This window comes from Myzus persicae, unplaced genomic scaffold, assembly GCF_001856785.1.
Source record: "Myzus persicae strain clone G006 unplaced genomic scaffold, MPER_G0061.0, whole genome shotgun sequence".
In the NCBI taxonomy this organism is placed as follows: Eukaryota; Metazoa; Arthropoda; class Insecta; order Hemiptera; family Aphididae; genus Myzus; species Myzus persicae.
This window is the reverse complement of record NW_019104078.1, coordinates 587,152-599,150: the sequence shown is the minus strand read 5'-3', so window position 1 is coordinate 599,150 and position 11,999 is coordinate 587,152. Positions and strand designations below refer to the sequence as shown.

The following is an 11,999-nucleotide window of genomic DNA, read 5'->3' as shown; positions in this document are numbered from 1 at the left end:
ATTATTCTGGTTGCTGGTGATCGTAATGACATGACGACGTTATGTCCGAATGTTGTGGATATTCCATAGAGAGTAGAGACATATAGAGTAATACATATAGAGATATTAATATTCCGATATTCGTATCCAATTTGTTCGTAACTTTGATCATTAACGCTGAACTTGTATACTTGTATATTATCATAAATATAATTCGTAAACGTAAATATATCTATCTATATCCTATGTTCTATAATGCAGGCAGGTACAATAAATAATATGCATTTATAATTAATATTACAGTAGTCCATATGGTAACTTTGATAGTTCTTTAAATGTTTAATACTTTAATTTATACTACAAAACATTACCTACTACCAAGGCTTTAGATAATATCTAAAGCCGTGCCTACTACTTTTGTGATTTTTCGAAGAAATATCACTGTCTTTTTTTTGATAAAAAAAACTTTTTAAAATGAAAATGAAATGTTAATTAATGCAATAGATTAACTTTAAAGAAATATTAAACAAGTCTCTGGGTACTAGGAATATTATCGTTTCGTCATTTCGGGAAAAAAAATTAATATCTTAATAATTTGAATAGTGTCTTTTTTTAAACCTTAATATAGCTAATTACCAAAAGTTGTGCTATCTGAGTTTATTCTATCAATGATGCAAAATGCCAAAATGATAATTCGTCAAATGCATCATTCATACGTTGCTAGTGAATTCAGTTTGTGTTTATAAATTATAATAATTAACAGGAACTAAAATGAACTATCAACCTTTTAGCTTAATGACATTTGATGTGACCGGTACATTATTAAAATACCGGTCTTAGCAAGATAATGAATATACAAAAATATTAAAGAAATATAAACTAATTATCAACTGTAGAAAAATTAATTGATCAAAATTGGATTGACATGACAAAAGCACATCCAAATTTTGTATAACGGGTCTTGGACGGGCCAAAATAGGCAACATTTTTGGAGAATGTGAAATTAAAAACCTTTTTATAATTATAAATACCTTTGGGGCATTGGCTATGGATATATCTCTCTTCTTTAATAATATTTCGGATTTCATTCATTTTCAGTTTTCTGCATAATTAAGATTGGGTAAATAGAATCCGATATCATTTGCACAAGATTGTACTATTAAAGAAGAATATGATATACTATTTTTGAATTAATCGTTTTTATTTTGCACCATAGCCACTCAATCTAATGAGGCGACCGGGCAAGTCTCTTGTTGGAAATTGATTAAATATCTACCTATCTACTCAATCATATAATTTCCATCTCAAGAGGTTATGACTAACACAAATATGCATGACTATGAGATTTCCAACCACGCTCACCCTTTTTTTCTTTAATAACGCAGTTATTCGAAACCGATTTTTGGAATCTTTAAATATACTTAAAGTCCATTTTTTAAAATTCTTGAGATTTTTTGTATCACTTAAGAAGTGTTCTGTGGCGATACGAATTAATGTTTTAAGTAAAATTAATTTAAAGAGGAGTTTCTTTTACTATAAATTAAAGGACAATTGTTTTGAGAATCTTGATGTATCGAAATCAAAATTTTGAAGAGTAGTTTCCTAGTTGTTCAACATTATGTGCTATAAGGACAGTGGTCGAAGTGCGGGTGACATCCCTCTACTTTTTCGTATTTACATTTTTCATCCTCTACTTATTTTGTCTAGAATAACGCATTCCTCCTAAGACTTGTGTTTTAAAATGAAATAATTATTATGATTTTTATATTTATACCTATGTATAAGAAAACTTTTTATTTTTCGTATAGGCCTAAATCTGAATTTTAAGGCATCCCTCCACTTATCTTGAGCCATTTCGACCACTGGCTAAGGATAATAGTTTATATTACCTAATGAATATGGATATTATGCTTATACAGTTTTTATACATACGAGTGCACTGTATTACATACATAACATAAAATTATATATAATTTAATACTAATTTTTGTCCAACACTTATGTTTATGTTTAGGTACTGTTTACAATTATTTTAAAATCAACTAAACTTAACAGCAAGTAATATCCTTTTTGATTTATTGAGTTACCTTTTTTATATTTCTAAATCGATTGATCAAAATAGATAATAAAGAGTAGTAAATCTTAAAAAAAAATCTAAATCCATCGTCTTCTTGAATTACTATTTACCGGTGGTGTCTGTACGGACTGTACCTAGTAACTATCTACTTCCGTCTCAGTTATTAAGGTGACCAAAAATAAAAATTACACACAAGGAACTTCACAAAGCTAACCTCGATTATACTAGCAACTAATTTATAGTACATGCATTAAATAGTCATTACCTATTCATTATATTATTATTATAGATTATCATTATATAAAATATAGGTACTAATTATTATTAAGCATTAGTATAAGTGTTAGTAGGTAAGAACTCTACAACAGTAGGTACCTAGCGAATTGGGGAAGGAAAGTAGAACGGGTAGGTATGCAGATATTTTTATTAGTTATTAGGTACGCTTACGCAATATAATACCTATAGGAATATGATATTATTATAATAGTTCATAAATAAAGATAGAATCTAAAATCTAACCTAACCATTGCAATTGTAATGAAAACTTTTGTGTGTCATAAATTTTACGAAATGCATAATACCGATTACCGTATACCGTTGACCGTTGTCCGTTGTATTTTATCTACTTTCAACTTTGAGTTGGTACTTACTTTCTTACTAGTTATTACTTAGATAATACTTACTACTTTTGGGTTTTTCAAATTTTCGAATTTATTTATTAAATATTAATTATTGATTTTCAATTTTTCATATTATTATTGTTACTTAGTCAATTTATTGTAATAGTATCTAATATGTTGTATTCAAATCGCGTAAAAAAGCCCACCAAAAAAAATTTAAATATAAATAATTAAATATGAATGCATGTATACATAATATATAAATATATTGTGTTATAAGTTACAATTTATATTTGTAAATTGTGTTGTATTGAGTCATTAAGAAGTTAATAATATAATATTGTGTTACCTACAATCAAAAAACATCAGTCTTAGCTCTTAGGTATACCTATACTACATGTATACAAAAATTATACAACTATAAAAAGAATAATATAATAAATCAATTCAAAACAGGTACCTAATACCTGTTTAATATTAGTTTGTTGCTCAAGATTAACAAGGAGAATGGATACACGCCAATGAACCTACTATTTTTGTTTTTATTAATCTTAGTAACATTAGTTACTAGGCCAGTAGGCCATTAGTTATTATTATTTTATGATCATATTCTGTTATCTATATTATGTACTATTAAAAATATTATTGTATTATAGGTATGCTTTTTCGAACTATAATTGAGCAAATATTTTTAAAATATAAAATAGTACAATTGTATGTCACTCGCGTGGACTTTTAACGGTTAGTTTTTTTTCTGGGCTTATTTCTGTGGGCTTTTTTTCCGCCTACTGTTGTATTCTTATTATTTTAGTAAGTTTCAATCTACAATCTGATTTTTGTTATGATTATGCATACATTCTTGCTTAATAATATTCTTTTATTCATTGCTGAGGTATTATTGTTATCTCTAAACAAAATTGACGTGCATTATTTTTAAACATTCTTATGCAGACATGCAGTATATTGCTATTCCATTGAAGAAAATCATCAAATGTGTTTGGTAAGTAAGTATTTTCATAAATATACGTACTTTAATATTTTAATTTACTTTAAATGGCTTAAAAAAATTATATTTTTTATTATTTATATTATATTGTTAAGAAAATATTTAATTTCAAACTACCTACTATCAAAACAATATGTGTGGTGATTTCATAATATGTAAATTCAATTCCGTAACAAACGTCAAGCTTTTGCCATTTACTTATTATCTTAAACTTTTTATTTTTGATGATATTTAGTATAATAGCAGATAACTATCCTTATGATTTTAGTAAGGCTTTAAAGTACATCAATACACATTATAATGTGCAATAATAATTCACATGATATGATAATGCTTTCCACCTGCATATAATTAACGACATAACGTCATTGACTTCAAGACTGTAAAAGTATGATTATAATTTCAAAGTCACTTCACAAGTCACAATTCGTCTATGCAGATTATTTAAATTATAGAGCAAAAGTGATAATATTACAATTATAATTTCATTTAGATATAAAAAATATTACTTACTACTTACTTACTTACTAATTTACTTACTCTTATTTTATTTGTTAATTGTAGGATTTCAAAGACTGAAACTTATATTCTTTATATTATGAACAAATATTTTCCTTGTTGTTTAATGCTATAAATTAATGTGTTATATAGTGTTTTAATAAATACAAATTGATACTAATGAAATTTCAATAGGTAATTAAATTTTAATGCATTATATAAATTTAAATAACAACCAAATCGGTCAAAAAACAATCTAAAAATGCTACTGAAACGTACCTACATTCTATTTATTTTTAATATTGTCACACAAATATATTGAAAATTAAACGATTTTCTTAAAAAATAAATCTCAAAATTTTTTAATCAACTGTAAGAAAAAAGATTTCTTAGAGCACAGACTTGAAAAATTGGATAAAATGCATCGCGTATAATTTTCGCGGGGACAACGGTCAACGGGACAATTCCGTTTTATACGGACGTCGTATACCTACTATATGTATAGTATACTACAAGTTATAAAAACAAAATATTCCGTAGCTTATACATTATTTAACAAAATTTGTTGTCGTTCTAATTATCGGATGGAAAATAAACAGGTGATCGTCATAACCGCACACTTACAAAAACAGGTAGTCGTTCAAAACTGTACACTTTTATGTATCAATTCCGCACAGTTTTCCCAAAATTATACCTTTCAATAGGTACTGCACACACTGATACGTATTGGTTAACAATAATGCACACGTTTATCTAAAACCACATATAATTGTTTAGAACCGCGCATCAGTTAATCATATTAAATCAAAATTACAAAATAATAAAAATAAATATAATAAATAAAACTTTCTACAGATTTATTCCAATCTAAACATTAGTTTTTTTTTCACGCGGACATTTGTTGTATCCGTCTTACTAATATGGCAAATATTGCAAAACAATTTTACGTTCACAATAATGCTTTTTACTCTATAATTTTTAAAATTAGAGTGAATTTACCTTGTTTAAAATTTAATGGCAATAATATTATCTGGGGCAGGGGCGGCGAACCTTTTTGTACCAGCGTGGCAGCGTGTCAAATAAAAATTTTGGTTGGATTTTGTTTTCCCTGCGTCTCAACTAGTTCGATATTCCTTCAATTTTTTTTTTAAAAACATTAATATTATCAAACTTTTGCACATTCGTGTGTATCACTAAAAAAGTGTGAGCGTGTCACTCTGTGACAATGTTGTCATAGGTTCGCCATCTCTGATCTAGGGCTTCTCGAACGATTTTATTGATTTAAAAATAAGTTATGACCATTTGTAAACTGTATTTTTTTTGTAAATTTTAAAGCGACTTATACTCATAGCTTACTTAAAAATAATAATATCAATAAAATCCTCCGAGATGCCCTTGATAATAATAGTATTGTAAGACGAAGACAAAAAATGCCGGTGTGGCATTAAACAAATTATTTTTTCTTACAATATTTTATTGAATTAATTATAAATAAAATAATATTTAGTTTATATTAAAATTATAAAATCTTTTATATAAAATTATTTTGATGACGATTCATTTAATATCAATAAGTGTTTAATTTTTAACTGTCAACCAAAGATGTGCGGTTTTGAATTATCATCCTTCCAAATTTTCATTTTTAACAATAGACAACATTTGTGCGGTTACTGAATGGTGTAAAATGTGCGGTTATGAACGACGCACAAATAGACGTCGTTCAAAACTGTTGCCTCATTTTTAATTTAGCAGATAATCACAATTAATAAAAGTATTTATATTTATATTTATATTTATATGTCAATATAAAATCCAAGATATAATTTGTCGGGTATTTGTGTATTACACACAATTCTACATAGTACAAACTACTCAACGTAGTACAAATCGTTTAGTTGTCATCCTCGCAACACCATTATTTTATTAGACTATTTTTCAGTGTGATTTTAGTAAAATTATTGTGATTTTTATTTTAAAAATGCTGAAAGTCAAAAATGAAAATTACGACAATTTGTTGTAGAATTTTTAATTTTTAATCTCAATTATATTATATTAAGGGGACGCTACATTAAAATTTGTCGTCTCCGTCTTACAAGTGCGTAATGTACCAAATTTTACGCTCAGCAGATCACGCGTTTAGCTCAGTTTGCTTAAAAATTAGACTGAATTTACCTCTTATAAAATTTAAAGGTAAGAATAGTATCTAGGGCATCTTACAGATTTTTTTATCGTATTTTAATTTTTAAGGGAGTTATGAGTATTTTAAAATGTACAAACAATTTACAATTTTAAAACACTCATTATTCGCTTTGAAATTAAAATATAATAAAGAGACTATGAGATGCTCTAGATAATAATCTCACCTTTAAATTTCATAAGAGGTCAATCACTATAATTTTTAAACCAACAGAGCTAAACGTGATCTGCTGAGTGTATAATTTGCTATATCACTCACTTGTTAGACGGATACAACAAATATCAGTATATAGGCCATAGGGACCACTCAAGACAATCAGACAATCACTGATGTATTTCAATAAATACATTTTTGTTTTTTTTGTAACTTTATTTTAATGTTTATCTTATTAAAATGTAAATGCATATTTTACAATTTTTGATTGCCTACAAATCCTACCCTTAGTTATAACTATAGTATGTATGGCTCGGATTGTTTATGCACTTAAAAATACTGTAATATGTATCATGTTTGCATTAATGTAGTAGTTATTTTTATTTATTATTATATAATACAATTTAAAATACATTTTTTAATTTTAAGTACCTACATAGCGTTTTTATTAAGTACATTATTACATTACTGCAGACTGAGTAGTGACACTATGATTTTATTAATTTGATCAAACTTGTAGCCGCGTCTGTTATCTGAAAGTAAATTTTTGTAGAGTGAAAAACTTTGTCTTACATCTACTGGTGTTATTACTTATTGGTGAATATTTGAAGAATGCAGTCCTCGGCCAAATAAACATTTATAATTTACGTTAATTCTTAGTAGACTGTAGTAAGTAGTTACTATCAATGTAAATATTCAAATTGTGAAATTAATGATTGTATAGTTGCTTTGAATAGTTTGTTAATTTAAATCGTTTTTTTTTTTTAAAGTTCAAATAATTTGTACTGAAATATGCATTTATATTCTTATAAATCCCAAAATACTTGTGCAATTAATAAATACAAAACTATTAAATAAGCAAAAATATGCAAAATAAAAATGAAATTATTTGAAAATGGATTAAATGACCTAACCTTAACATTCAATTAAATAAGTAGAAAAAAATTTACAATTTCATAAACATCCGAGCCCAAGTAATATGTAATCAAATTGTGCAGTGCACATGTCTTGCGGCGCAATTCTTCGCATTCATCCACTTGCGGCGCCACAGCGGCAAAAAGCAGACATGTGCATCGGGCAGCATATGGATACGTACAAAAAATGTATGCCATGATACCGATGGTTATAATAATTATTATTATAATATTATTGTATATAAAATAATAAGTAAATAATATATTATATAATTAGTGATTACTTATATGACCTAGTCATTGCAGCACTTTCTGATGTCATATAATATAAGTTTAGCCACATTTTTTACCGGTGATTTTTTTCAGGAATTCAATTTAGTAGATACGTATATTAATATTGTCAACTGCCCGGCAAGACAAAATAATTGTATCGTATTGTGTACTAGGTAACTATATATTTTCCCATCAACAGAGTCAACAGTCAAATACTCAAATCATAGATAATCATTAAACTGTTGTCTATATTTTTTATTTCTACTTATTTTATGGTACCTACCTACCAAGTCGACGAATACTCGGAATAATCAAATGTCTATTATAATTAATTATATTATGTCATAATATTAAATTATCTAGTGGCTAATACTTACAAGGCAGCTTAGGTCGGTTTAAGAATAACTATAATAATATAATATTTTTTAATATTAATAAAATATAAAAATAGGAATATAATTAAACGGTAAATTAATAAAAATAATAGTTTAAATATTAGTATTTATAGTAGTAGTATTATTCTGAGAGAGTGTGAACTGGACATTTTGTCGTTTTCGACAATGATAAAAAAAGAACACCATATTTTTTACCTTGCAACATTCTAGTCAGGGTCTTTAACTCGTTTCATGTTTTTTTTCTCGTTTGTCCGTCCGCTTAAACGTGTTTTTAAAAATATCACTTTTTGTCATCACTATACTAAATACCGACGGTTTCGTAATAATATTACATACCCACGGACTACAAGCCCTAAGGCTACATGAATGTTGTATTCTAATTCGTTGTTTTTTTTGTCCTACAAAGTGGTTTTTTTTTTAGTAGAATAAATTATAAGTTTTTTTCTTCTTATATGTTTTTGCTGAGGTGAAACTGGTGAAAGCAATTAGGTTCATTCCATCGTTCGTTACTCTTGGGTACAGAGACAAATTGAATTACAAGACTCATATTAAAATCATGCAAAATATTATCAACACCGTTAAAGGAACTGCACTGGGATTTGCAGGACATTTGGCCCCAGTTCTAAAGGTAATCACACGAGTATTTTTTTAATTTCAAATAAAAATTGTCCTATACTTAATTTTGTTCCAATATTTTAGACCAACAATCATTCTTTTTAGAAACATAACACATGCTAATTGAATATAACTTAACACAGAGTACTATGGTATACCTGTCACATGCTATAGACTATATTTTATAGAGTAGATATAGACAATTATTGACTAATGTGTCAATTTTTTTTCAGAACAATAATTTAGCTAATTTTATATTTTATCATAGTAAATAATAAGGTCTATTTTTGCAATATATGCATTAGATACAATATACACCATAAAAAATAAAAAGACAATAATATTTATTCTATAGGAATCAAAATTTAAAGATACAGGAGTAGTAACACCAAGTGAATTTGTAACTGCTGGCGACCATTTAGTGCATACATGTCCAACTTGGGAATGGGCTTGTGGTGATGAATGCAAGGTTAAATCTTATTTGCCAAAAGAAAAACAATATCTAATTACAAGAAATGTTCCCTGTTTACGGCGATATCGACAAGTAACTAAAGAATTTGGTTGAATTTATTTATAGATTATACAGAGTGATCTATTGAGGAGGGTATACTAATTATCTCAACAAGTATTAACTTTTTTGAATTTTTTTTTTTAAACTTTTAGATTTATGCTTTACTATCACTGAGTGGTATTTTAATTTTTTTCACCCTTATATTGAATGGCGAAACCACCATCAACTTTTAATTTTCATATGGGGACATATGATAAAAAAGTCATACACTAACAAAACCATTTTATTTATGAATATTAGCATTAAAATGTTTATTTTTCCTTTTTTCGTTCGCGAGGTAAAGTTCCTCAAAGTTTGGTGGTTCAAGGAGGTGTTGATTATACTATTTATTCATTTGTAAAGACCAGTACGAGCAACAAGTAATAAATTTGATATCGTTCACAACCCAAGATAACAATTAATAAGTGATAACTAAGGCTAGGATTTATATGCATTTGCATGTTTTTTTCCTTAAGTCCAAATTGATTGATTGTCAGATTTTTCCACGATTTGGCTTATTCTCATTTATATAGAACCAATTTTTTTTTGCATATTTTGAACACAGTGCATATAACTGCATGTTTATAGATTTTTGAGTTTTTTTATTTTTTTTAACTTAAATTTTGAATTTTTATAAATTATTATTAATTTTAAAAGGCTTTTATTTCATAATACGGATAGTTTTTGGTTTATCCGTCGAATTGTAAATATATAGTATAAATATCTTATCTTATCTTGGTCGGACGACCGATAGGACTACCTACACATTGTTTAACGACGTATGTATAGTACGACGTTTGTTGCGTACTTGCGTAAATCTAACACTTATACTTAACAATTTGAGTGATTTTAATAACAGTATTCTAAATGAAGAAGAAGATAATTATTAATATTTATCTAACTCCAGGGAAAATCGCTTCATTCAAATATGCACCAATAACCTCGTGTGATGTGGAAAGGAGTTTTAGTCAGTACAAATCTATTCTACGTTCAAATCGCCGGTCGTACGTATTTGAAAATTTGAAACAACATAATATCATAGTAGTGTGTAATTAATAATTATATAAACTTATATTTAATGTAATATAAATAAATTATGATCAAAATATATATCTAGAAATAATAAAAATTTGTTTTTGCATATTTTGGTAAATAAAATGCATATTTTACAATTTGTTATTGCATATAAATCCTAGCCCTTGTGATAACTATAGTACTTTGAACCCACATCATTAATTAGCATATCGGCTAATAATACCTACCTAATTACAACAAATGATTACTAGAAAACTGGTTATTTGTATAGCAAGATATTTGTAACACTACCGATTATAACACCTCCTTAAACCACCAAACTTTAAGGAACTTTATTTTGCAAGCAAAATAACGAAAAATAAAATTTTTAATGGGACCATTTATAGAAAAAATAGTTTTATTATTTATGACCTTTTTTTTTCATATGTTCCCGTTTGAAAATCAAAAGTTTGACTTCATCAATAATTATAAGGGCGAAAAAAATTAAAATATTAGTTTTAAAAAAGTATAAATCTAAAAGTTTAAAAAAAAAATTCAAAAAAAGTTAATCATTTTTTGAAATAATTAGTGTACCCTCGTAAATGGATCACACTGTATTGTTAACATATACATTTTTAGGTTGAAAACAGTGAAATTATTGAGAATATTGTTGAATTGGAAGAAGGAAACGAAGGATGGGTTGAGACTCATCATTTTGATTCTTCCATTTTACCTATGAAAGAAAAAATATCAGAGATATCACACAAAGTAATATTTACTTATAATTAAGATTGTCATATTTCAAAATATTATTTTTTATTTAATTTTTCCCTTGTACTTATTTACTTGTATTGTGTAATTATTTTTGTGACTAGTTTTTTACTATAAGACAGACAGGTATAAATTGTATAATGTATAGCTTGAAAAGAATATCTCAATATGAAAAATATTAAATGTTTTATGATGCAGGAAAATGTTGAAGGTCAATACAAAGGTAATGAAGTTTCCAACATTGTGACCCACAAAAGCCAAATTATAAAAACTTGTAACTTCTATATTAAAAATAGTAGTGAAGAAGATGATGATGATGATGAAGGCGAAGCAATAGATATGGATGCATTTGTAGAAAGTGGTCTGCTGGAAGATGATTCGGTAACTTTTTCACCTTCAATTTTCACGAATGTTTTTTTTTGATTTCTCAAAATGTTCAATTTTTTTAGTTCTGGTTTTATTATTGATAAATTTATTCTTGAATGAAATGAGTTAAGAAGAAGAAAAATCAAAATATATGAGCATAAAAACAATTATTAAAAATGCAAATCAATTTTAAAAGGTTTTTATAATTATTTTTTATTCCGTTGTATCTGGTTATTGATCAAATTTAATTAACTAACTGGCTATTAGTTTTTTCACTTGATAAAACCTATTGCATTAAATTTGTTATTTGCACTCAATTTTAGTCTTATGATATTTATTTTATCTTAAAGTTGGTAATAACCATTTATATTAATTATTAAATAAAATAAGGAATAAGTAAATAAATTATATGTATATATATAAAAAAAAAATTTTGATGAAAAAATAATTCAGGTGAGAGATAGGATTTTAATACACTAATAAACATAAAATATGCTCATGAACCAAAAAATGAATTACTAGTAATTTATAATAGTTAATATTATAATTATTCACATGAATCGATCATATC

The 11,999-nt window shown here is 26.6% G+C and overlaps 1 protein-coding gene across 1 annotated transcript; it reads left to right on the top strand.

Annotated features, from left to right (window-relative positions):
* Positions 1-3,283: 3,283 nt before the first annotated feature.
* On the top strand, positions 3,284-11,625 carry LOC111038417 (ubiquitin-like-conjugating enzyme ATG3). The gene is made up of 6 exons (XM_022321506.1): positions 3,284-3,680; positions 8,579-8,740; positions 9,083-9,271; positions 10,931-11,059; positions 11,261-11,443; positions 11,512-11,625. Exons 2-6 carry the CDS (start codon positions 8,669-8,671, stop codon positions 11,527-11,529), a joined length of 591 nt encoding a protein of 196 aa, XP_022177198.1. The 5' UTR covers positions 3,284-3,680; positions 8,579-8,668; the 3' UTR covers positions 11,530-11,625.
* Positions 11,626-11,999: the final 374 nt, after the last annotated feature.

What these genes read in the sequence shown, in the direction of transcription:
- LOC111038417 (XM_022321506.1), top strand. Translation starts at nt 8,669, where the DNA reads ATGCAAAATATTATCAACACCGTTAAAGGAACTGCACTGGGATTTGCA. An exon ending in ATTTGGCCCCAGTTCTAAAG is followed by an intron (nt 8,741 to 9,082) that starts GTAATCACACGA and finishes TTTATTCTATAG; the next exon opens with GAATCAAAATTTAAAGATAC. An exon ending in TATCAGAGATATCACACAAA is followed by an intron (nt 11,060 to 11,260) that starts GTAATATTTACT and finishes TTTATGATGCAG; the next exon opens with GAAAATGTTGAAGGTCAATA.